The sequence below is a fragment of the Scleropages formosus genome, chromosome 25, assembly GCF_900964775.1.
Source record: "Scleropages formosus chromosome 25, fSclFor1.1, whole genome shotgun sequence".
Lineage (NCBI taxonomy): Eukaryota > Metazoa > Chordata > Actinopteri > Osteoglossiformes > Osteoglossidae > Scleropages > Scleropages formosus.
Genome location: NC_041830.1, coordinates 2218069 through 2243576, shown reverse-complemented (window position 1 = coordinate 2243576; position 25508 = coordinate 2218069). Strand labels below are relative to the sequence as shown.

The 25508-nt window shown below is 44.0% G+C and overlaps 2 protein-coding genes and 1 pseudogene across 4 annotated transcripts in view; 2 read left to right on the top strand and 1 right to left on the bottom strand.

Annotated features, from left to right (window-relative positions):
• trim33 (tripartite motif containing 33) overlaps positions 1-4929 on the top strand; it is a 38717-nt gene extending 33788 nt beyond the window's left edge. Inside the window, exons 17-20 of one of the 2 annotated variants that reach the window (XM_029249386.1) lie at positions 1665-1739; positions 1862-2014; positions 4105-4155; positions 4262-4929. In XM_029249386.1, the coding sequence (XP_029105219.1) occupies positions 1665-1739; positions 1862-2014; positions 4105-4155; positions 4262-4480 (498 nt within the window). In that variant the 3' untranslated portion in view covers positions 4481-4929. The remainder of the gene's footprint in view (positions 1-1664; positions 1740-1861; positions 2015-4104; positions 4156-4261) is intronic. The other variant, XM_029249387.1, reaches the window with a different exon arrangement.
• Positions 4930-5203: 274 nt separating this feature from the next.
• slc66a1 (solute carrier family 66 member 1) lies at positions 5204-11682 on the top strand. Of its 2 annotated transcripts, none has more exons than XM_018742109.2 (8): positions 5204-5258; positions 7086-7285; positions 7445-7574; positions 7759-7846; positions 9745-9902; positions 9994-10086; positions 10264-10449; positions 10632-11682. In XM_018742109.2, exons 2-8 carry the CDS (start codon positions 7089-7091, stop codon positions 10716-10718), a joined length of 939 nt encoding a protein of 312 aa, XP_018597625.2. In that variant the 5' UTR covers positions 5204-5258; positions 7086-7088; the 3' UTR covers positions 10719-11682. The 2 variants fall into 2 exon arrangements, with proteins under 2 accessions (XP_018597625.2, XP_018597626.2); XM_018742110.2 differs by lacking the exon at positions 5204-5258 and adding an exon at positions 6263-6408.
• Positions 11683-13643: 1961 nt separating this feature from the next.
• LOC114909456 (uncharacterized) lies at positions 13644-14814 on the bottom strand (annotated as a pseudogene).
• Between the last annotated feature and the right edge of the window lie 10694 nt (positions 14815-25508).

Here is a 25508-nt window from a genome sequence, read left to right as displayed (position 1 = left end):
GATGAAAGTGAAACTGTGTGTGTGAAACTAACAGTACATCATGGAATGTATATTATGCTATGTTGGTATTAACACAAATATGGAATTAATGAAAAAATGAGGTCTTATGTAATGTAGTGTTCATGCTTGTTAATTGTTTATATATCCTTGTGGTTGATATAATACAATATATGAGGATTTGCAACAGTCAAGTTACGAATGCAATCTTGAACCCCTTTGTAAGTTGAAGAGTACCTGTACTTCTTTCCTACATGCTTTAGCACTGGCAAGTTAGCCTGCGGCCCTCTCAGCAGGACTCTCCGTACTTGCAGTTTGCAGTAGGTCTTTGGTTTTGTAGTGGGTGAGCTCTGTATTGACTATGATCATTGCATTACAGTCATGCCCCGCTTAACGACGTTTTGCTTAACGACGTTTCACCTGACTGACTGCATATATGCCCGTGATCCCGTAAGATAATAGAGCTGAAAAATTCTTAATGACTAGCGACATTGTAGCGCAACGTGTTACTCACTTGTTCGTGGTGGTGCTGCTGTAAACAAACCTACTGCGCTGCCAGTCGTATAAACGTATAGCACATACAATTATGTACAGTACAATACTTGATGATAAACACCTATGCTACTGGTTTATGTATTTACTACACTGTACTTTTTGTTTTAGTGTACTCTTTCTACTTATGAAAGTTTAGTCTAAAATAGTATGCTGTGTTACACTGGTAGCTGCATCATAAATCTCATGTTTACAGCTTCTCTTGACTGCATCAAGGTTATACCATCTAGGTTTGTGTAAGTACACTCTGTAATTGAGGCTATACCATCTAGGTTTGTATAAGTATACTATGATTGAGGCTATACCATCTAGGTTTGTGTAAGTCACTCTATGACTGAGGCTATACCGTTTAGGTTTGTATACTCTACGGTGTTTGCACGACGACAGTTGCCTAATGACGCATTTCTCTGAACGGATCCCCATCGTTAAGCAGTGCATGTCTGTATTTTTGTTGTACAGCTGAAATCTGATTCTATTAGCTACCACATCGCTGTCTTTCACTGCTTCCCAGATGGATGGTGTTGATGTTTTGGACCCACTTTTTACTCATGTTTCTTTGAGTTAAAAAAAATCAGTTTTAAACCAACTGCTGGTTCGCTTAAAACTTGATATGTGTAAAATTGCTGCCAATATGTATTTTTCCCACAAAAGAAATGTTTTCTGAAATCAATTGTTAAAATCACCCAGACAAATTGATTTGTAACGCGCAGTAGTAATAGCTAGCTGTTGAAGTGACGCATGAATAGCGAAATGGGCAGAGCATCCTTCACCCCAGGCAAAATTTTACATACGACAGTTTCAGGAGCTTAAGAGGGAAATCGATTTGGTCCAAATGAGTTCCACATGAGAAACTTCTTGAATCTGGAAAGGGATTCAGCAGTTCTGAGGGACAGGGGAGTTCATTCCATCACATGAGGACCATAACTGACACATTTGTTAGTTATTTCTAGCATTTTTTGCTTGTTGGAACAATTGAGAACTGTATAGTTAAATTGTCATGAAAGTGGGTCAGATATGTGCTGCTCTTCCAAAGTCTGAGATTTTGCACATTTAAAAATGGCAGCAAATGATAGTTCAGTATGTTAACATGCATTATTTCCTCAATTGCCCAACAGAGGTGTGAGCGCCTTCTGCTCTACATCTTCTGCCATGACCTGAGTGTCGAGTTCCAGGACCCTGTGCCTGCCTCTGTGAGTATACACCTGCTGATGGACAGAAAGGAGAGCAGAACAGTCGCAGTTTCTCTCTTATGCTCCTCATAATTGCCTCTGTGGCTCTGCCTTCCTCTCCCTGCCCTGTGCCTGTCTCCCAGGTTCCCAACTACTACAAGATCATCAAGCAGCCGATGGACCTGAACACGGTGAAACGGAAGCTGCGGCTGTGCCACCCCCAGCACTACAAAAGCCCCCAGGAGTTTGTGTGTGACGTGCGCCTGGTCTTCAGCAATTGTGCCAAGTACAATGAGGTGAGCGGCATGCACATGGGATCTGGGGGAGGGGCACCCATGCATGCGCAGCCAATGCATGAATGCAGAGTGCTTCATACACAGGGGCATGCGCATACACATGTTGAGAGGTCGGCATATGGTTTTGCCGGGGAGGGGGGGTGTTACTTGGAGCAGCAGTTTAATGGACGAATTTTAGCATTGTGTGTCTTGCACTTGTTGGCCCTGTCGGTCTTGCGCTTTTAAGCATATGCAAACACAGCAATTGCACTGCTCTGGGGAGTTTCAGGAGGCACGGTAGTGTGTGTGTGAGAGTGTGAGAGTGTGTGAGAGGGAGACTAAAACAGGCCCTTATAGGTTCTTCCTTTGTCAGGCTTTGTCCAGGCATACTGAGGTCTTGGTCTGTATCTCCAGGCTATCAGATCTGACCCCACCCCTCACCAGCCGTGACATTGCTGCTATGAACACATGCAATATATATGTCCTATCAACTGAACTGAATACATTACATATCATAAATGATGAACTAACAGGCTTTGGAGGGAAATGTTGGCATGGCATTGCTGTGCTAATTTATCATGTACTAGCAGCCTGTTTGCAGTCTTCATTTGTCTGGAACAACGTTCACATCACACAGCTGTGCCTCTTGAGCATGTCTCACTCGGTTGTGGGCTGAGCTGTTCTTCTGGAGACAGGAGTCGCAACCTGTAGACAGAATAACTCGTGATTCCTCCTTGGGCAGCTGCATGTGGGCGGGGGGTGGGTACGTCGGGTCACTCTCCCCACAGACAGTCTCTTTTGGGGAGGGTTCAACTGCACAGCGTCTTCTCGTCTGTCTTTGGTAGTGTGTCTCTCCATGCTGAGTGTGAACATGGTGTTTTGCTGTGTGTATTGTGTCCAGGGGAGGGAGGCCTTTTGTAACACGTACACATCCAATGTGTTTGCACTTGTCACTGTATTCGTCTTCACTCATTTGCGTAGTCACTGCTGAACTTGAAGGCATAACACTTTTAAGCCACGCGATCTGGTCTACATCTATGTGTTGTGTAAACTTTTTAAAATTATTATAAATTACATTTACATTTATTCACTTAGCAGACGCTTTGGAGAAAAGCGACTTACAATGGATACTATGTAGTGTTATCAGCCCACATACCTTATTCACCAAGGTGACTTACACTGGGTCACTCATTCATACATCACTGGAGCACACCGTCTCTGTGTCACTCGCACACTATGGGGGAACCTGAACCACGTCTTTGGACTGTGGGAGGAAACTGGAGCACCTGGAGTAAACTCACACAGACACGGGGAAAACATGCAAACTCCACACAGACTGAGCGGGGATTGAACCCACGTTCTCTCGCAGCACCCAGGCGCTGTGAGACAGCAGCGCTACTGCTAATGCTACTGCTAATTACATGCCACTTGCATGCAAATGTATGTGGGTGTCCACTGTCCTTCTTTTTGGATATGGTACACAGTGGTGAATTGCATTTCCAAATCCTTGTTGTCAGGCAGTGCCATGGCACTTGTGTTAAATTGACATTTTATCATATTAAATTAGATGCACAAATTCTAAGACCTTTTACTGTGAACCTGCCTTCAGCTTTATTGGAATCATTTTCTGTAACCTGTAATTAAAGTTGAATGAGTAGGTTCATAATCTCAACAAAAGTTACCATAAATAGTGTTCAGTTTTCCAATTTGAATTGATAACCCCCCGTTTTTTGGGAGATGTTTTAAAAAGAATAATGGTAAAAGTGAAGAAATACGGAAGGGAACAATAACTGGAAATTCTTGTCAATTCTCACAATATTAGCATGGATACTCCGTAGTGTACTGCCTTCTCTCACTCTGCTGAGTTAATCTAAGGTTTGTTTTTACCAGTGTAAGCACTGTGGTACTCTGCTGACAGAGAGGGAGACTCAACCCACCAAGGGGGGCGGAGGAAGAAAAAAATAGATTTTAGCTCTGGGTTTAGATTAATGTGACACTGTCCTTCATGGACTTGTTTTTCTACTTCTGCGTGTGGTATAAAATCTTTCTTCCCCCTCCTTTGTTGAATTTTTTTTTGTCTTTTTTTATTGTACTGTTATCGCCCTTTTTAGATGTCTCGAATAATCCAAGTTTATGATGAGGAGAAACAGATTAATGTTCAGGTAAGCCCTTTCTGATACACATGGATGAAGGGTTGTGTCACGCTGCCCATATGTTGTTGACCCACTCGGCGGTCCCCTGTCCCTCTTGTCCCCGTTCCCCTGCCAGGCGGATTCCGAGGTGGCTGAGGCCGGCAAGGCAGTGAGCCTGTACTTCGAGGAGAGGCTGAAGGAGTTGTACCCCGATCAGAGCTTCCCGTTGCTGACGGATGAGGAGCCGCGTGGCGCCGATGAGGATGAGGATGTCACGGAGGACTCTGAAGACGACGTCGTCCAGCCCAAGCGCAAGCGGTTGAAAGTGGAAGAAAAGCCGATGCACATAAAGTGATGGGCGATGATGCAAACCAGAGACTCTCTCCTTTTACAGGCTGCTCTGAGCGCCCAAGGAGCTTCAGCAGCGCATCTGTGTTGTTCCGTGTTCCTGCCCCTATCTAGCGCTGCGGTGAACGAAGATTTGTCAGTTGGAGCGTCACGTGTGCTGCGCATGGCCTTGCAATGGCACAGTGGTGCGAGAGGGACCCTATGGCCACTCCACAGCAAACCGCTTGTACAGATTTGAAAAGCTATGTTTTTGCCTAGTTAAGTTAATGTTTTTTTTTTTTTTATCAGTTACAATGTTTGTAAATCTGTTGTGAACTATGCTTTATAAAAGATCTGAAACTCATCTTCCAGTTCCTCTATGTTCTGTAAAGTTTAACATGGGTGAGCTGCACGATATGTCTGTGCGCGCGTCCATCTCCTCCTGTATCAACCATGGGCAGAGGAGCAGGGCCGGTTGCGCGCATTTATTTCAATAAACACTAATTGAAACAATTCCAACTGTATAAATGGCTTCACTGGAGGCCTTTTGTTCACGTGCTGTCTATAATACACGCTGAAGCGCCCCGCTGCCCACGAAAGCTGCCAGAACACGTAGCGCGAACAGCTTCCCGCGTCCAGGTGAAGCGCTGCTACCTTTCAAGATGGCGGGTGCGCCGGTGAGAGCGTTACGGTTGGTCTCGTGCAGAGGCGTCACTATGGTCACGTGGCCGCGCTGTCAGCTGACACGAGCGATCCCGTGCCGGTCCACTCGCGCGAGGACTGGGGAAGGACTGGAAGCGCGGGAGGTGAGTGTCTCCTGCTCTTGTGAGAAGGAAAATACGGTGGTTCGAGACTGAAAGCGAGCGGTGTTAAAATGCAGCGAGAAGTTGCTTGCGATGCTGAACTTGAAGGATAAGTCTGTGGCTGAAAGAATATTTATAATAGCAAATAGGTTACAGTTCACGGAAGCACTACTCGGCGTATTTCACACTTTCCGAATATCTGCGTGAGAAGCAGCCGACGAGATCAGTGAGACGGTTCAACCCGGGGCTTCGAACGCAATGAAAACAGTCGAGCGGCGCGAGTCGGTTAATCTCTGTGTTCTGTTCCCACGTCTGACTCATCAGAATTGTGAAGCTGTGGAAACATGATCGAGCACGGGTTTTCAGCTACTTTTGCACCGTGCACGTCGTCGTGTGTGTGTCCGAGTTGGTTGATATCTCTCTAGTTGAGCAGTTACGGACCGTCAGTCACGGCAGGTCATGAAAGCAGACTTATTTTATTCCTGTTACTTTGTTCAATTAAACAAAAATGCTGTCACGTGACTGTAGACCGGTCCACTTGTGTATTTACTTACTGCAAATTCTGTCACAAGTACGAAGCTACGGCACTGCGGCAATGAAAGAGGGCTTCCTTTCATTTTACTCATACTATGAGTCACAGTAATATGAAACCGCAACACAGCCGTGGAAACATCCAGGTTTTTAGTTTGCGATTCCAACATTGATTGCAACTGGTAACGTAGTTGTTACAGATGTAACTTTTAGATGTTACCACGCAGGTTCAAATCCCACCTCCAGTACCCTTGAGCAAGGTACTTTGCTCTAGTCAGATTACCCAGCTGTCACTGGATAAATACTGTATTTGTAGGTAACTTAACATTGTAAATTGCTTTGGGGAAAAGCGTCTGCTGAATAAATGGAAACTGAGCGGTTAGCCGTAACTGTTTACAGGGAAGTATGAGGGGATGCACATCTCACGCGTATTGGTCAACACCAGCTTCTTCACGTCACTTCCGCTTTCGTCAGTTCTGCGACGATGTTTACGGTTGGAGCTCATTTCGGGAAGTGTTAACCGGGTTCCTGTGAGCTTACGGAGAGGCGTTTGGAGGATTCTGATGAATTTGTTGTGGAGCTCAAGAACGAACTGAAAAATCGAGAAGTTCATCGTTGAGGGGTACGGTGTACTAGTGTTCAGCAGTTAAGGATAGGTTCACAGAAAGGAATCTTCCTGGTTCATCATGTCTTCCTTTTTTCATCATCTGAGCCCAGGGTTTTATTACTCAGTAATCACCGCTTTCTGGCAATGTAAAGTTTTATTTTTTATCTTCTTCTTACAACACTAGTTGCTCGGGTGATGATTAACTCGTTTTGGCTAGATGCCTTGTTATGGTATCTGGTTAAACATTTTCAAAATTGGTATTAGTATTTCAATTGACTTGGTTGAGTTAAAATGTCGTTTTTGATGAAAAGATCCCTAGTTAGGGGGATGTGTAGGTCGGATCAGGATATTAGTTGCCCTTTTTATGTGTCTAAGTGGAGTAATGACAGACATTTTCTAGCATTTTGTTTCATTAGTTTGAATGTTCAGAATGACGGAAGCAAGTCTCAGCGTAACCATTTATACAGCAAGACCTGTTTACTGTAGCTAGTCTGCTTGCATCCTACTTTGAAGAACATGCTCGCGTGAATCTTTCAGGATGTAATGTTTTGGTTAGATGTCCATATGCTTAGTCTTTACCCCACCATAACAGCTGCCAACTGGAGGTGTGTGGCAGTGTTAGACTGTTTAGCCAATGTTTTATGAAGAACATGCTGCAGGAACCCTGTCGCAGTCTCTGTCTCTCACCCTAGGCTATGAAGATGGGATTTTTCGAGGTCCTGACACATGTGTCTACAGTGAGGATCAGTGATGGGAACCTGACCTTACTGTGTCTGAATGGGTCGCAGTGGGTGTTACGTGTTCTTGGGGAATGTACTCAGGATGCCCGGGACATGGCCAGCATCGTCCTGGGCCTCTTGTCCATTGTGTGCTTCATAGCCTCCCTTGGGCCGTGAGTATTCATGATATTTGAAAACCTATGTATGGTGGATGTGGTCTGTTACCTTAGTTAAAGGGGTATATTTTTGTGTTGCATCAAGAAATCTAGAGATATGTCATCTTATTTGGTTTTTTGTGTTTAACCCCCTCCTCCCCTGTCACCCCTTCGCAGGCAGTGGTACAAGTCATACCGTAGCGGGAACATGGATAGTGCCCTGTCTGTCTGGTTCCTGTTGCTGTGGCTGGCAGGAGACAGCTGCAATCTAGTTGGCTCTTTTCTGGCCGACCAGCTGCCCCTGCAGGTACATAAACTGTGGCACAAACTGTACGTGTTTTCAGAAGTTGGAAAATAATAATTGGTGGTATTTAGCTCTCAGTACAATTTTCAGCAATTGGTTGATTTGTCATCATGTGTCATTTTTAACTGATGAATTGGTTCTGCTCTTTTCCCTTCATCCCTTTCTCGTTTATACTGCCTTCCTCCAGTGCTACACAGCAGTGTACTACGTCCTCGCCGATCTGGTGACACTGTCAATGTACTGTTATTACAAAGTCAAGAACAGGGGACTGAATAGTAAGTTATTTGGGTATATTTCACTGTTAATTTTTTGAAAGGCATTCAGTTTTGTCCATTTAATTTTTTATTGTTTTGTGTATTACGTTGTCTTTTATATGTGTTTTAATGTTTAAAATCCGGAGGGTGCGGTGGCGCAGCAGGTTTGGCTGGGATCTGCTCTGTGGTGCCACCCTGCATTGCCGGGTTAGGCTCCGGGTCGCAGCAGCTTCGCTTGGGATGAGCGGTTGCTGACGTGTGTGTGTGTTTGTGTGTGTGTGTGTCTGTCTGTCTGTCTGTCTGTCTTTAAAATTCATGTTATGTGTGTATGTGTATATTCATAGAAGGGTTAAAAGGTAAATCTTACAAAGCTTTAACATGTATGTTATTCCTTATTTGACCAGTGTGGGTGATGTGGTGACTTCCACAAGAGTGCATTTTATGCCTTTACAGATTTACCACCAATTTTAACAGATAACAAGGGTCAAACACAGCCTTTATTTTCCTCTGTATATAGAGTAGATGTGATCTCTGAAGAAAGTAAAGTATGACTCCTTTGTCTATATCTCCTTCCCCTACTGCTGCTTCTCTATTCATTACCTCAGGTTATTCTTTATTGTACGTTAGTCTTGGATTCAAGCAGTTTACTGCTAAGTCACAATAAGAGTCTTTTAAGTATAAAGTGCACAATACAGATGTCTGTTTATTCATGGGTTATTTTAGGTGTAAAATCTGAGTAAAAAGAGTAAAAGAATACTTATAATGATTCATGGAGCCTGCTGTGTGCAGGTTTTGTACCTTGTATTTGTATAACAGAGACTAGCAGAGTGGGTAAGCACTGTTTATACTGACTTGTACTGTATTACTGTAGCTGTGGGAAGTGAAGGGTATATTTACCTCTGCACCTGTTGTGCTGCATAATGACTCAATATTGTTTATTTATTAGCCCATGTATTTGAGTGTTTCTATCACTAATAACTGAACAGTTTTGAAACAATGAAATACAAAGTATTAAAAAAGATCACTATCATATCTTGGCACCCTAACCCTACCATACTAAGACACATCACTAACTGATAACTAGGAAGACCAATGGGCCAGGTTTTCATTACAGCAGTAACAGCAAATGACACTAAACTTCGAACAAACTCTGTCAAACTTGAGTGGTCGTGCATCCTGGGTGGTGCCCACGTTTATACATTTGCGTTTATGAGTTTGGCAGTAGGGAAGGTAGCTGTAAGAGCTGTTGGTTCAAATCCTTCCTGCTGTAGTACTCCTGAGCAAGGTACTTGCCCTAGTGTGATTAAAGTACTGATTTATTACAAATTATCCAGCTGTACAAGTGAGTAAATGATTGCAATTAGGTTAACACTGTAAGTCTGGAGAAAAGCACCCGTACCGACCCTTGTGCAGTTGAGTATGGTATCTTTCTATGTTTGACGGCAGACAAAAAGTATCTGAAGGCCAGATATGGCCCAGGGGCCATTTGTTTGACACACCTGCTGTAAAGTGAAAATGTTTTGAAATACACTTCCTACGGATGGGGTTTTAATTGACGTAAGATTTTGTTGAAACCACATCAAAATGAATTCCTGCTGTGCTGCTTATCTAGCTGTATGAGCTGTAAGAAAATGTATTAATTCATCATGGTGGTCGTTTCCCCCCCCCCCCCCCAAAAAAAAAAAACCATCTGTATTCAGTTTGTTACATTAACTGCTGTTTTTACCCCTCTGCAGCTCAGTGCAGAGAACAACACATAGTCCTTGGGTGGGAAACTACGGGTCTGGATCCTTTTAGGGTGGACTAACTATAGACTGCAAGCTTTAGCTTACTGGGCAATGTTGGCCGACAATGTGGAATAGCAATGTAGGGATGAGCTTGATGCTTCACCACCTGCTATTGGTCTCCCCCCATGTCAGACAGGATACTGCTCAATGCTGTTGGAGTGCTTTGGCTCACTGGAGTTCCTATGTTCCTTACCTGCGCGGGAGCTGGTCCTCAGGTGGACTTTGTACAGTCAGGGTTCAAAGGTCGTGCTCTTCTGGCTGCTTTTGAAGACTACAGTGCTACAATAAAGGTTATTATAAGCTATACGGTACTGCTTTACATTAAATGTGAGATGTATTACATTACTTCATATTAATGGTAACCTTTTTGTTTCTCCTCAGCCCTTCGACACCAAGGAAATTATAGGCTTCGTAATTGGCTCAATGTCCTCCTTGCTCTACCTCTGCTCCAGATTTCCACAGATATACAATAATGTGAGTCACCAACATGGAATTGATGGATGGATCAGTGAATGGGTAGTTGAATAGATGGAATTGTAAAGTCTGATGATTGATGACAGAAGACAAGGGTGAAGGTCCTTGTTATCATAACTTGTTCTGTGTTGCATTCTTTCTTCGTGTGCTTTTTTCATCTTCTGGGTGGCCCTGCAGTTTTGCCGGAAATCAACGGAAGGGGTGTCCTACTTTCTTTTTGCCCTCGTTATTCTGGGAAACACCACATATGGGTTGAGTGTACTGCTGAAGAACCCTGGTGCTGGAGACTGGGAAGGCAACTACATCATCCACCACCTGCCCTGGATCATTGGCAGCCTGGGCACCCTGTCCCTTGACCTTGTGGTATCCTTTCTCAGCTGCTTTTACCTGGATTGTAGGATGAAGCTGATTATAATCAGCTTACAGTCATCTTTCATTCTTTCATTTTTATTAAAATGTGTTGATCTCTTGTGTGTTGGTATCAATGTGTCGAGTATGATTTTTGGGTCAGATGGAGCCATTTTTCTTAACTCTGAGTGCCACAGATTTCTCTGCAGTTCCTGATGTATTCTAGCTACTCCCAAGAGCAGGGCAAAGCAGAAGAGACTGCAGCTTTGCTGTATAACTCATGAGCCTCTGCACAACCCTGTACTGAACAGTATGAAACACACACACGCCAAAGAGGCACACTCCTACCTCTTGACGTAACGTGAATTAGTGTAGCACTTTTGTACGAGTTTGTTTTTGTTTTATGTTTTGATGTTCTTTGTCAGTAATTTGGTTTTAAATACTGTATAAGGTATATGGTATATAACATGAAACACAAATGAAACCATGAAAGGAAAAAATAGTGTTTTTAAATTAATCTAGTAGCAGCAGCATGGATAGATTTGTTAGGATATTTCAAATTTGATTATTTACCAGAGGATGATGCATTGAAGGCATAAATCTGTTGCTATGGGGACTAAGTGGCGATGATATGATTTCAGCTAAATTTGTATGGGGCATATTTTGAAAAGTTTGTTTTTGTAAATGTAATATATAAGTTCTTTATGACAGTAGATCATGAGCAACTTTGATTTTGTAGTTTTGTGAATGCTGAATGACTGGTACATACAGTATATCGTGTATACACAATAATACAGCACACTTTGCGAGGGACATACACATAACCATTAAATGTTTAAAGGGGTTTTCAGACTTTAATTCAGTGTATATTGTTAGTTGCTAAGCAGCTGCACAACTGACACTGTTGAGGGATTTCTTTCCAACCACTGGGTGTCCAACCGGTGCTACTTATTCTTACGTTTTTGTGTTGTACTAACATTTTGAATTCCACAGCAATTAAAAAAGGGTGCCTGACATAATTTTGTGATTCTGCTATGTAGAGTACTGTGCATATTTTAAAAAAAAATTTACATCTTGAACTTGAAATTTCAAGATTTTCTTGTTCTACATGTATCTTTTAAAAGTAGTTTCAATGTACATTGAAATATTTCATTCTGAACTGTGCCATTTTTTTACCTTCAGGGGCTCTGTTGGTCAGTTATGATACCATTGTCATTTGGTCATTAAAGGTGCTTTTTGATGTTCTGATTTGCTTGAACTGTAAGAATAAGGTGTCCTCCTCTGATGTGCTGAATGCACCCAAGTGTATGTGTTTTCTGCATCTCACACATCCTCGCTAACATCACACTTCACCCTGACACACACATCCTTATTGTCTCCACAATGAACACTGTGCCACTTTGGCATCTGGTGTTGACAGTAGGTGGTTCTTTTTGTGTTCCCCTCCAAACACACAAAAAAAAAATCTTCTGTAGGCTACAGACTAGCATTTCTGTGAACTTTAGTATGAACTTCTAAACATTTAGGCTGTTTTCAGATATTTAAGCAGGTTATTGTATTTCTTTTTTTTCTGTACATGCCAGTTAAAGCCCATTGCTTTTGTTTTTCAGTTTTACATGTTAAAAGAGGCAGAAGAAAGAAACTATGGACCAAAATTCAGTCCAGAATTACAGGCTGGTCTTTTTTTTTTCCTCTCAAAAACAATGAAAGATGCATTCTGTATTCCTTGCCAGGAATTATGTCTTCAGCAGATGGAAGATCAGCTAAAGGATCTGACTGCCCACTTTGCAGTGTCAGACGCTCCCCAGTCAGCCAGAGTGCCCCCCTCTCAGTCCTCACTGAACTTCACTTCCCTGCAGCGTTTTAGAGACTGAAACAGTTTGAAATTAAAGGATCTGCACTGAAATGGTTTGAGTCTTACCTGTCAGGGAAATCCCACTAGGTGGATTGGTGTGGCTCATTGTCTTCCTCCTAGTTTCTCTCAACTGGTGTTCCCCAAGGCTCAGTGCTAGGCCCCCTACACTTCTCCATCTACACCCTTCCCTCGGCTCTGTCATTACCTCCCTTGGTTTCTCACTGCTCTGTTGATAATACCCAGTTTTCCTCTCTTTATCTCCTAGCAGCTCCCATTACTTGTTGGAAACTGTCACACGGGATGATTCACTCATTTCATCCTCTTCACTGGTCAAGAGCCTGAGAGTAAGAGTTGAGTAAAGTCTGTTCTCCCCAACACAGTGAAGCCATAACTCTATTATCAGACACCTCCTGTATAATATGTGCATAATACCTCTTAATCCAACAAACTCTAGAGGTCCTGGTCCAGGCCATGGTGATATCCTGCCCACACCACTGCAGCTCCCTGCTGGCTGGTCTTCAAGCCTCTGCCATCAAGTCTGTCCAGCTGATGAAAACTGCTTCTGCTCACATTGTTTGACTTACAAGTGCATTCCCATGTATCGCTACTACTTGTCCTCATGGGCATGCTGTAGCTACCTGTTAGAAGTGCTATAATCTGGTTATGGATTCCAAAGGATCTGTACTCTCACATCTACAGGGTTTGATCACTCCCTCACCCTTGCAAGACCACTATGTTCCTCCAATTGTGGCTGCTTCTGGCCCCTGGAGAGGTCCAAATCCAAGATGCCTTGGTTCTTGGGTTGGCACTGATGTGCTAGAACAAACCCCCTTCCCTCAGAACTGCTGAATACCTTTCTGGGTGCATTACATCAAGAGAAAGAGAGACTTGGATGCAGACATTTGATTCTAAAGTACAGTTAATTTGTTGCATTCCACCAAATGAAGCCAAAATCATCAAAACTACATACTACAATCATAGGCAGAGAGTAGCAAAAAGTTCATGTCAGTTTTCAGAACTTACATACAAAAACAAGCTCATGCTGCCCAGACATTAGTCACAGAAATTACTTCAAAAACTACAGCACTGGACAATCAAATCAACGGTTTCAAGCAGAAGGAAGCTGCAAAATGAAATTCATCTTAAGGAACATCAAATATACTTCAGTATCTTCAGGTACATCAAGAAGGAATAGCAGATACTCAAAAATTGCGGGGCTCAAGTTTTCTTTGTCTATGCATTTTGCTTCCTTTTTTCCAAAAACTTACACTACAGACCACCTGCTGAGGGGTTTTTCATTTTTACATCACAAGGTCTCCAGTTAAGGGCTTGTCTAATGGTGTTTGAAGCTGGCTTAAAGAGAGTGTGTCCAATCCACCGCCATCATCTCTTCTGCTGGAATGTGGTTTGTTCGCTGCCACAGCTGCTGGTTGCTGATGATGTCAGGCCAGCAGATTTGGAGGATCCTTCTCAGGTAGTTGGTGAAGAAGACATGGACTCTGTTGGTGGTAGCCACTGTGGTTGTCCATTTCTTGACCCCATACAGCAACAGTGACTTGACGTTGCTGTTGAAGAGTCTGATCTTTGTCTTCAGAGACAGGTCCTTGGAGTTCCAGACATTCTTCAGCTGCAGGAAGGCTGTTCTTGCTTTACCAGTTCTTGCTTTTACATTGGTGTCTGTACCACCTTGCATGTCAATGACGCTACCAAGGTAGCTAAAGGTGCCCACTCTTTCCAGTGCTAAACCATCCAGCATTATAGGGTCTGCATTAGCTGCACTTACCTTGAGGATCTTGGGCTTTCCTCTGTGGATGTTGAGTCTCAGACGTGATGAGGTGACTGCTACCTTGTTGGTCTTCTCTAGCATCTGTTGGTGGATGTGTGAGAATAGACCTAGACGGTCTACAAACTCAAGCTCGTCCAGTTGCTTCCAGAATGTCCACTGGATTCCATTCCACTTCTGAGTTATTGATGTCCGTATGATCCAGTCTATCGCCAGCAAGAAAGGGGAGAAGAAGCAGCCTTGTCTGACACCTGTCTTCACTCTGAATGCAGCAGTGAGTTGCCCTCCATGAACCACTCGACAGGTCCTTCCCTCACAGGAGTTCCTGATAATGTTAACAATCTTCCCAGGCACACCATAGTGTTGCAGAAGTTTCCAGAGTGTCTCTCTGTCCACACTGTCAAACGCCTTCTCATAGTTGACAAAGTTGACATACAAGGGAGAGGTCCACTCCAACGACTGCTCCATGATGATATGTAGTGTTGCGATTTGGTCTGGTGCATGATCTGTCCTTGCGGAAGCTGGCCTGCTGGTCTCGAAGCTGCACATCTATTGCCTTCTTCATTCTGTTCAGGAGGATACGGTTGAACACCTTACCTGGGATGGAGAGAAGAGTAATCCCTCTGTAGTTTGAGCAGGGGCTAAGGTCATCTTTCTTTGGAAGCTTGATAAAATAACCCTCCTTCCACTCTGATGGCAATTCTTCTTCTTCCCAAATCTTCTTGAAAAGGGGTGTAAGCATCTCTATGGTGGTTTTTAAGTCAGCCTTGAGTAACTCTGCAGGGATATTGTCAGGTCCTGCTGCCTTGCCATTTCTGAGTTATTTGATGGCATTACGTATCTCTTCTTTGATTAGCAAGAAAATGTTACCCTGTTCTTCATTAATAAACATAATGAAGCAGGTCAGCACAGAAGTTATTTCTCTCCCCAGTGAGATGAATAGACTCCCCAAAAGCAAGACTACAAAGAAAATGTGCTGGAGGCAGTTTCAACACAAAGTGCACTGCACGTTGACGGAATTAAATCCATCCCTACAGCTACACTTGCAATGTGATCATCATTTGTAAATTGGTTAAGAACTACTGTACAGAAAATACATACACATCATCTGAAACCACTTGTCCCCTACGAGGTCACGGGGAGCCAGAGCCTAACCCGGCAACACAGGGCAAAGGGCTGGAGGGGGAGGGGGCACACCCAGGATGGGACACCAATCCGTTGCAAGCCACCCCAAGCGGGACTTGAACCCCAGACCCCCTGGAGAGCAGGCCCCGGTCCAACCCATGGCACCACCACGCCCCCCACAGAATATACAGTGCAGTACAATGAAACAGTTATTTGATAGGAAGCAATCTTTCTAGGCTGACATAATAGGTGTGTAATTATCAATTCTACACATATACTCCTCGACTTACGACGGTTCGATTTACAATTTTTTGACTTTATGATGGTGAGCTGGCGATAGACATTCAGTAGAACCCGTACTTTGAATGTTGATTTTTCTCCCGGGAAAGTGATATGCGGTGTGATATTCTTGCGCAATGCTAGGCAGTGGCAGCAATCCGCATCTCCCACTGTGTCACACAGAGGTATGTATTAGATGTATTAAATGTATTTTTGAGTTACAATCAGTTCCGCGGAACGTAACCCCATCATAAATTGGGGACCACCTGTATGTGCTCTAGAGGAAATCCTCTGTGGAAGAAACATGGAAGTTGCACAGGTGCAAAAATAAGTGAACCCCAAGTAACACTGGTCAAACCAAGTAGGTAAGTAGAATCAGGTGTTTAAATTATAATCGTTAATTTTACACATTTATTTTAAGATTTAAATTTTCTAAGTTTATTTTAATATATGGGGGCTCAGTAGCACAGTGGGTTGGACCACAGTCCTGCTCTCCAGTGGGTCTGGGGTTTGAGTCCCACTTGGGGTGCCTTGCGATGGACTGGCATCCTGTCCTGAGTGTGTCCCCTCCCCCTCCAGCCTCATGCCCTGAGTTGCCGGGTTAGGCTCCTGTGACCCTGTATGGGACAAGCAGTTCAGAAAATGTGTGTGTGTGTGTGTGTGTGTGTGTGTGTGTGTGTCTGTCTGTATTTTAACATTTCATACAAAAATACTGACCATACCTATTGAGTTCACATACTTTCAAACACCACTGTACTTATGGAATCTGTCATTCATCATGATAATTATTTAAAGCAAATACACTGCATTCAGAAAGTATTTAGACCCTTTTACATGTTGTAGTCTTATGCTAAAATCATGTCAATCATTTTTTTCCCCATCATCAACCTACACTCAATACACACACTTTCAGAACCACTTGTCCCATACGGGGTCGCAAGGAACCAGAGCCTAACCCAGCAACACAGGGCAGAAGGCCAGAGGGGGAGGGGACACACCCAGGACGGGACGCCAGTCCGTCGCAAGGCACCCCAAGCAGAACTCGAACCCCAGACCTACCAAAGAGCAGGACTGTGGTCCAACCCACTGCGCCACCGCACCCCCTGATCACACTCAATACCACAAAGTGAAATTTTGTGAAATTAGAAATTGTTGCAAATTTGTGAAAAATAAAAAAGCTGGAATATCACAGTGATATGAGTATTCAAACCCTTTACTTAATTGAAGCACCTTTGGCATTGATTACAGCCTCGAGTCTTCTTGGGTATGATGCAACAAGCTTTGCAGATCTGAATCTGGGAATTTCCTGCCATTCAATTCAATTCAATTTATTTTCATAGAGTGCTCTTCTCATGCAGAGACACAGAGCGCTTTAATACGGGCATTCTTCTCTGCAGATCCTCTTAAACTCTATCTGGTTGGATGTGGACTGCTGGCGGACAGTTATTTTCAGGTCTTTCCATTGATATTCAATTGGTTTCAAGTCCAGGCTCTGGAACAGGTTTCCATTAAGGATAGCTCTGTACTTTGCTCCAATCAGTTTTCCCTTGACCCTGACTAGTCTTCCAGTCCCTGATGCTGAAAAACAACCCCACAGCATGATGCTGCCACCACCATGCTTCACCGCTGGGATGGTATTGCACAGGTGATGAGCAGTGCCAGGTTTCCTCCAGACGTGAAGCTTAGAATTGAGGCCAAATAGTTCAATCTTGGTTTAATCAGACCAGAGAATCTTATTTCTCACAGTCTGAGTGTCCTTTAGGTTCTTTTTTGCAAACATCAAGCAAGCTTTCATGTGTCTTTTATTGAGGAGAAGCTTCCATCTGGCCACTCTATCATAAAGCCCAGATCAGTGGAATGTTGCAGTGGTGGGTATTCTTCCAGAAGTTTCTCCCATCATCACACAGCTTCCTTGGAGCTTTGCCAGTGTGACCACTGGGTTCTTGATCATGTCTCTTACCAGGGCTCTTCTCCCGAATGTTCAGTTTGACCAGAAGGCCAACTCTAGGAAGACTCATGGTTGTTCTAGACTTTTTCCATTTAAGAATTATGGAGGCCTCTATGCTCTTGGGAACCCTTAATGCTGCAGTTTGCTTTTTTGCAGCCTTTCCCAGATTTGTGCCTCAACACAATCGTGTTTCTAAGCTCTGCAGGCAATTCTTTTAACCTCATGGTTTGGCTTTTGCTCTGATACACTATGGGCCCTTATTTAGAGGTGGGTGCTTTTCCAAATCATGTCCAATCAATTGAATGTATCACAGATGGACTCCAAAAAAGGGAGAGAAACATCTCAAAGATCTTTTCTACCTCTTCAAAAACAAATGTATAACACACACACACACACACACACACACACACACACACATTTTCTGAACAGCTTGTCCCATACAGGGTCGCGGGGAACCAGAGCCTACCCAGCAACACAGGACGTAAGGCCAGAGGGGGAGGGGACACACCCAGGACAGGACGCCAGTCCGTCGCAAGGCACCCCAAGCAGGACTCAAACCCCAGACCCACTGGAGAGCAGGACCCAGTCTAACCTACTGCGCCACCGTGCCCCCTTATAACAGAGCAATGTAATGGAATTTCATAAAACTGCTTATCCCTTGGGGGTGCGGTGGCGCAGTGGGTTGGGCCGCAGTCCTGCTTTCCGGGGGGTCTGGGGTTTGAGTCCCGCTTGGGGTGCCTTGTGACGGACTGGTGTCCCCTTCCTGATTTTTTATTTTTTTTTTAATATGTTTTACAGAGTTAAATGATTGAGATCATCAAACAAATTTTAATATTACACAAAGATAACCCGAATAAATACAAAATTCAATTTTTAAATGATGATTTCATTTATTAAGGGAAAAAAGCTGTCCAAACCTACCTGGCCCTGTGTGAAAAAGTAATTGCCCCCATAAACCTAATAACTGGTTGTGCCACCCTTGGAGGCAACAACTGCAATCAAGCGTTTGCGATAACTGGCAATGAGTCTTTCACATCGCTGTGGAGGAATTTTGGCCCACTCTTCTTTGCAGAATTGTTTTAATTCAGCCACATTGGAGGGTTTTCGAGCATGAACGGCCTGTTTAAGGTCATGCCACAGCATCTCAATCGGATTTAAATCCGGACTTTGACTAGGCCACTCCAAAACCTTAATTTTGTTTTTTTTGAGCCATTCAGAGGTGGACTTGCTGGTGTGTTTCAGATCATTGTCCTGCTGCATGACCCAAGTGTGCTTGAGCTTGAGGTCACGAACTGATGGCCGGACGTTCTCCTTCAGGATTTTCTGGTAGAGCGCAGAATTCATGGTTCCATCAATTATGGCAAGTCGTTCAGGTCCTGAAGCTGTAAAGCAGCCCCAGACCACCACACTACCACCACCATGTTTGACTGTTGGTATAATGTTCTTTTTATGAAATGTTGTGTTAGTTTTACGCCAGATGTAACGGGATGCACACCTTCCAGAAAGTTCAACTTTTGTCTCATCAGTCCACAGAATATTTGCCCAAAAGTCTTGGGGATAACCAAGATGTTTTTTGGCAAATGTGAGATGAGCCTTTGTATTCTTTTTGGTCAGCAGTGGTTTTCACCTTGGAACTCTCCCATGGATGCCATTTTTGCCCAGTCCCTTTCTTATTGTTGAATCATGAACACTGACCATGGGGGTGCGGTGGCGCAGTGGGTTGGACCGGGTCCTCCTTTCTGGTATGTCTGGGGTTCCAGTCCCGCTTGGGGTGCCTTGCGGCGGACTGGTGTCCCGCCCTGGGTGTGTCCCCTCCCCTTACGCCCTGAGTTGCCCGGTAGGCTCTGGTTCCCCGTGACCCCGTATGGGACAAGCAGTTCAGAAGGTGTGTGTGTGAGTGTGAGAGTGAGAGTGAGAGTGAGTGTGAGTGTGTGTGAGAGTGAACACTGAGGCCTGCAGTTCTTTAGATGTTGTTCTGTGTTCTTTTATGAGCTCCTGGATGAATCATTGTTGCGCTCTTGGAGTAATTTTGCTAGGCCGGCCACTCCTGGGATGGTTCACCACTGTTCTAAGTTTTCTCCATTTGTGGATAATGGCTCTCATCGTGGTTCGCTGGAGTCCCAAAGCCTTAGAAATGGCTTTGTAACCCTTTCCAGACTGATACATGTCAATTACTTTGTTTCTCATATGTTCTGGAATTTCTTTAGATTGCGGCATGATGTGTTGCTTTTTGAGATGTGCTTCACTTTGTCAGAGAGGTTCTGTTTAAGTGATTTCTTGATTCAACAGGTCTGGCAGTAATCAGGCCTGGGTGTGGCAAGTGAAATTTAACTCAGCTTTCCAAAAAATGTGGTTAATCACAGTTCATTCATGATTTAATGGTGGGGGGTGGGGCAATTACTTTTTCACACAGGGCCAGGTAGGTTTGGACAGCTTTTTTTCCTTAATAAATGAAATCATCATTTAAAAACTGCATTTTGTATTTATTTGGGTTATCTTTGTGTAATATTAAAATTTGTTTGATGATCTCAATCATTTAACTGTGACAAATATACAAAAAAAAAAATCGGGGGGGGGAAATACTTTTTCACAGCACTGTGCATATATATTCACTTCGCATCTGAGAACATCACCCTTCTCATCTGCATTTGGAAGCACAACAACTCATGTCCATTTCCGAGTTACCTCTGGACGTCACAGAAGAGTCCACCTCGAAACAACGAGCTCAGTAGAGTAAAACTCATCTAGCAGGCAGTAGCTTACAACGGAGAACACCTCGGCGCCAATCATCTGAAACTTGAACATCTCACATAACTGATGGCCTAAGATAAGCCTACTTCTCCAAGGTGGAATCCCGTGTGATGCCCTCGGTACACCTGGGCCTGAATTGTCATAGGAAATAGCTGCCCATAACACAGAAAGGGAGACGGACACTAACTTGAACCCTCCACCTCAGAAGGTGAAAGTGTAACAGTATGGAGCAAACAGTGGCGGCTGACCCTGAGGGAAAGATAATGCTGCTTTTACGAGGGCTTGTGTTTCTATTGTGGTTCTCCGCAGCATTTCCTTGCTTTGTGTCTGGGACAGCCACCCTGGGAATTGGCAGCAGCATCCCCAGTGGTGCAAGAAGCTATGGAAGCTTATTTGGTCAAAGCTTTAGAATAGGGGATTATTTGGCTGTCCACTTCCCTTGCATCTGTGGGTTATCTTTTCTTTGAGAAAAAAGATGGGGGTCTAAGGCCTTGTATTGATTACCAACGATTAAATGTGATACCATTAAGTACCCACATCCCCTTCCACTGATTGCCTCAGCCCTGGAATAGGTTAATGTAGCAAAGATATTTACAAAACTCAATCTTAGGAGTGCTTATAACCTAATTCAAATTAAGGAGGAGGATAAGAGGAAGGGGGACATGATGGCTTGGCCGGCTTAGTCAGTACCCACTGTATGTTAAGTATGGGGTTTGAACCTTGCTTGGGGTGCCTTGTGACGGACTGGCATCCCATCCTGGGTGTGTCCCCTCCCCCCTTGGCCCTGCACCCTGCGTTGCTGGGTAGGCTCTGGCTCGCTGCGACCCTGCTTGGGACAAGTGGTTGTTGTCGTTGATTAGTTGGATAAGCAGAAGATTTCCTTTAGCACCATCCTGGGGCATTATGAATATCTTGTTATACCTTTTGGCCTGTCTAATGCCCCCACTGTACTTCTAGGCTTCTATGAAGAGACCCTTAGGGATATGATCAATTGATGGTCAATAGATACGTATTAGTGTACCTTGATGACATTTTTGTCTTCCACAGTTCCTATGAGGAGCATGTTGTTCATGTCAGAGAAGTGTTAAAAAGGTTATTTGACAATCAGTTGTTTTTCAAACGTGGAAAATGCCAATTTCATCAGGACAGCATGGAGTTCCTGGGTTTTCTGCTTGGGTCTCTGGGGGTTGAGATGGACCCAAAAAAGTTGTCGGCAGTGGTTTCTTGACAAATCCCAAAAAACGTATATATTTCTTTCACAGTTTTTGGCTAAGGCTAATTTTTACAGACATTTTATCAGAGGTTGTACCACCATTATCTGCATTGATTCGGGGGGCCTAAGGTGTCTGACCTGGAACCCAAAAGCGTTGTAAGCCTTTGAGAAGCTAATGCAGTGCTTCAGAACAGCCCCTCTCCTTTGGTATCCAGATCCTTTTTGCCTTTTGTGGTTGAGGTGTATGCATCAGAGGTTGGGGTGGGAACTGTGTTATCACAAAGGCAAGGAAATTCTGTTAAAATGTATTCTTGTCAGGGGGTGTGGTGGCGCAGCGGGTTTGACTGGGTCCTGCTCTCCAGTTGGTCTGGAGTTTGAGTCCTGCTTGGAGTGCCTTGTGATGGACTGGTGTCCTGTCCTGGGTGTGTCCCCTCCCCCTCCAGCTTTATGCCTGGGTTTCCGGGTTAGGCTCTGGCTCCCCGTGACCCCGTATGGGACAAGCAGTTTCAGATAATGTCTGTGTGTGTGTGTGTATTCCTGTCCATTCTTTTTGCACAAGTTGTCCGCCTCTGAAAATATTTTTTCTGAAACAGGGAAGTGTTAGTAATTAGACTTGCCTTGGAAGAATAGTAGGACTGGTTTGGAGAGCAATACTCACTTATTTGCAGTTCTGACTGACCACCACAATCTGGAATGGCTACAGAGAGCAAAGAGGTTAAATTCCAGGCAAGTGTGAAGTGTGTTCAACCACTTTAATTTCATGGTCATGTATCATCCAGGAGTCAAGAATGGTAAATAACAGTCTTTTCCAGTTGTACAAGGTGTCCCCAAGTCTGTAACCCGTGGAGCCCATACCTCCTATTACACATTTTGTTGTCCCAATCAGCTGGCCATTTTGGATCAGAGAAGCCCAAGAAAAAGAACCAGATCCCAGCGAGAAACCACAGGACAAAGAGTATCTCCCTTCCATGGTTTGCTCTCAGCTTCTATACTGGCTACATGACTCTCCCAGTGTGGTGCACCCAGGAGTTTGGAGAACACGGAGCCTGGTTTTCGAGAGATTTTGGTGGCCCTCCATCATGCAAAATGTTAAAGACTTTGTTCTAGCTTGTACAATATGTGCCCAAGCTAAGATCCCATGGAAGTTGCTGGCTGGGCTCCTAGAACCCCTGTTAGTTCCCAATAGACCCTGGTTTCATATCATCATGGACTTCATTACAGATTTGCCCAGCTTAGAGGAACAAACAGCTATACTAGTGGTGAGTGACCTGTCTGAAGCCTGTCATCTAATCCCACTAAAGGAATTGCCTACTGCAGTGGAGACAGCAGATACATTGTTCCAATAGGTCTTCCACATTAGGTATTCCTATACAGAAGATATCATCTTGGACTGAGGACCCCAGTTCACATCCAGGGTCTGGAAAGCATTTAGTGCTCTTCTTGGGGTGTCTGTCAGTATTGCCTTAGGGTATCACCCCCAATAAAACAGACAACTTGAGAGACTATACCAGGAGATCTTGCGGTTCCTACGCAGCTATTGTACACAGAACCAAAGTTCCAGTCCTGTCTGCATCCGTCCTCTGTTGATTCATTCTGGTCCTATGTCCCTGCCATGTCTAAGTCACGTTTCTGTGTATTATTATTGTTATTATTTTTATTTTTTATAGAGCGCTCTTCTCACGCAGTGACACAGAGTGCTTTAACACAGGCATACAGCAAGAAAAATTGATACAAACAAAGAAGACAGTCAACTAATGGCTACCATAATGAAGAACTTTTTATAGAGCTATAAGTATACCTACCAGCCACTGGGGAAAGGAACAAAAACTCCCAACTGAAGGTTGAGGGAGAAAAAAACCTCTGGGGGTCCACGGGCTAGTGGTTGCCCACCCCTCCTGGGCATTCTAGAAAGTAACAATTTGTAAGCCAGTGTTTAACAAGTAATTATAATGTTGGTAAATGGCATCTTGGATCCCCAGCTAGGCATGGAACGTCTCGATCGTGTACTCATTCAGTTTCTCTTATGAGAACATTCAGCATGTTTCTTCACTCCTTGTTCCTTGTATTACTTTAGCACTTCCTCTCTTAGTTTGCATGGAGCACATACTGTATATCTATTCACTCTGCATTTGAGGACATAATCCTTTCATTTGCATTTGGACGCACAGCTACGCACGTCTCTGTCCAAGTTACCACCAGACGTGACATTTTTAAAATAACTCTACTTTTGCTTCAGTATTGTTTTTGGCTGTTCTACACACATCTGCCCCAGGGTGCTACACTGTCATGGTGTATAAAAAGTGATGAGAGTAGAGGGAATACAGAAAATCTGTGGTTTTCAGTTTCAGTGCTCTTGTTCCTTCAAACTGGCCAAAATAGCCCTTGACACTGGTTTTTGTCTTAGTCCAATAATAAGCTTAGCCTTGACTCTCACAGCGTTGCTGCGGGTCTGACATTAGCCTTGCTCCTCACCCCTAACCCCTGGCCCCCAACACCCCCCACTGTAAAGCAAAAAATGTCTGTGAAGGGGATTTGTTGCAGTTTGGGTTCCTGGAAGGAACAGAAATGTTTTTCTTCATTATTGGGTTGTTGTTATTAGTGTCCCATTTAGTAAAGAGCAAGAAGAATGGAGTTCTGACCCAGGGAATGTCCCCCCCTTTCTGTAAGTGACAAGCGGGAGTAAGGGGCCACCCAGCGAGAAAGGGAGACCATTCCCAGTGTGGTCAGGGAGAGGGTTTCGGCAGAGGCAGGATTTCCGACTTTCCAGAACGGTAGCACCGAGTGTGTGGCAGCCCTCATCTCTGCAGTTGCGAAACACCAGCAAAAACGGTTGCCAGCAAGTCCCAGGTCAGCAGGGGGGATCAACAAGAATGGGCCATGATAGTGGACAGTCATCCATCAGCGGAGGCAGAACCAGGGGCTGTTTACACACTCGCAGCCGCTGGGAATGTCTTAATGAGCCCCCTTCCTGTATCTCCCTATCACCCTTGTTCCGTCTCCCCCTCTTCCCTTCTACCCCTCGTTACAGTCAGCCTGTTTTTCACCACCCGCATATTAATTGCATCCCTAACGTTTGGGATTAAAGTGTCAGGGCAAAATTAATGAAGAATAAAGATCTGGCAGCCACTGACTATTGAGAAGTGGTCTTGAATGTCTAGGAACATGGACAAAGCACATATGGCAGATTTGCAGCGCTTTACCGTTGCACAGCTAAAAAGAGATGTGCTACTAGAGGAGATGCTCACGATAAGCCCACAACAGTGGAGGTCTCTCAGTCTTCAGCAAGTCCAGGCCAGTGTGTCACGAGATGCTCTGAGTGCTTCATGTCCACATCCACTGTTTCACTCTTGTCCCCAGTTTTGAAGGCCTGAGAGCACATGAGAAGATTGCACTCTGCTGATCGTGACACAGCAATAAGCCAATGTCCAAATTATTTATATGAGCACTGCATCCAACTTATCTTCTCTCCTCTGTCAGGAGGAAACAAGAACATTAAATGACTTTTTTGATGGCAGTTTATATCCTTTCAATAATTTAATTTTTAATGATGTAAATAAGATATTTTTTTGAGATGCCCCCATCTGCATATTTTATCCTTTTGTATATGTTTACATTTTTTAATTTATCTGACTTTTTTCCAGAGTGACCTAGAATGTTAATCTGCTTACTATGACTTACCCATTTATACAGCTGGGCTATTTTTACTGTATATATTCAGGGTAAGTACCTAGTTCAAAGGTCCTACAGCAGAAAGTAGGATTCAATCTTGGCTCCGTACAGCATAACGGCTATAACTGTAACCACTGTGTTAGCTGCCCCTTTCGTTATATAGGTGTATTTCAATGCCCTGACTTACTGCTGAAAGTGAAGTACTAAACCTGGGTGTTGTAGTGCATGTGGAACTGGAGGATTGTGTCCAACTGTTTTCATGGTTCCAATAGTCTCGTTGGCAAGGAAAGTGTGCTGATTTCAACAAGTGCATTTGTGTTCAAGCATACACTTTTCACAGTGTACTTATGTGTTGGGCAGTTGAATGTGCATATGAAAGTGAGTGTATGTATGCGCATGCTTGTATACGTGTGTGTGTGTGTGTGTGTGTGTGTGTGTGTGTGTGTGTGTG

Excerpts from the sequence above, each read along its gene's own strand:
- slc66a1 (XM_018742109.2), top strand. The coding sequence starts at position 7,089 with ATGAAGATGGGATTTTTCGAGGTCCTGACACATGTGTCTACAGTGAGG. Across the intron at positions 7,847-9,744 it reads CAAGAACAGGGGACTGAATA|ACAGGATACTGCTCAATGCT; the intron begins GTAAGTTATTTG and ends CCCCCATGTCAG. Across the intron at positions 10,087-10,263 it reads TTCCACAGATATACAATAAT|TTTTGCCGGAAATCAACGGA; the intron begins GTGAGTCACCAA and ends GTGGCCCTGCAG.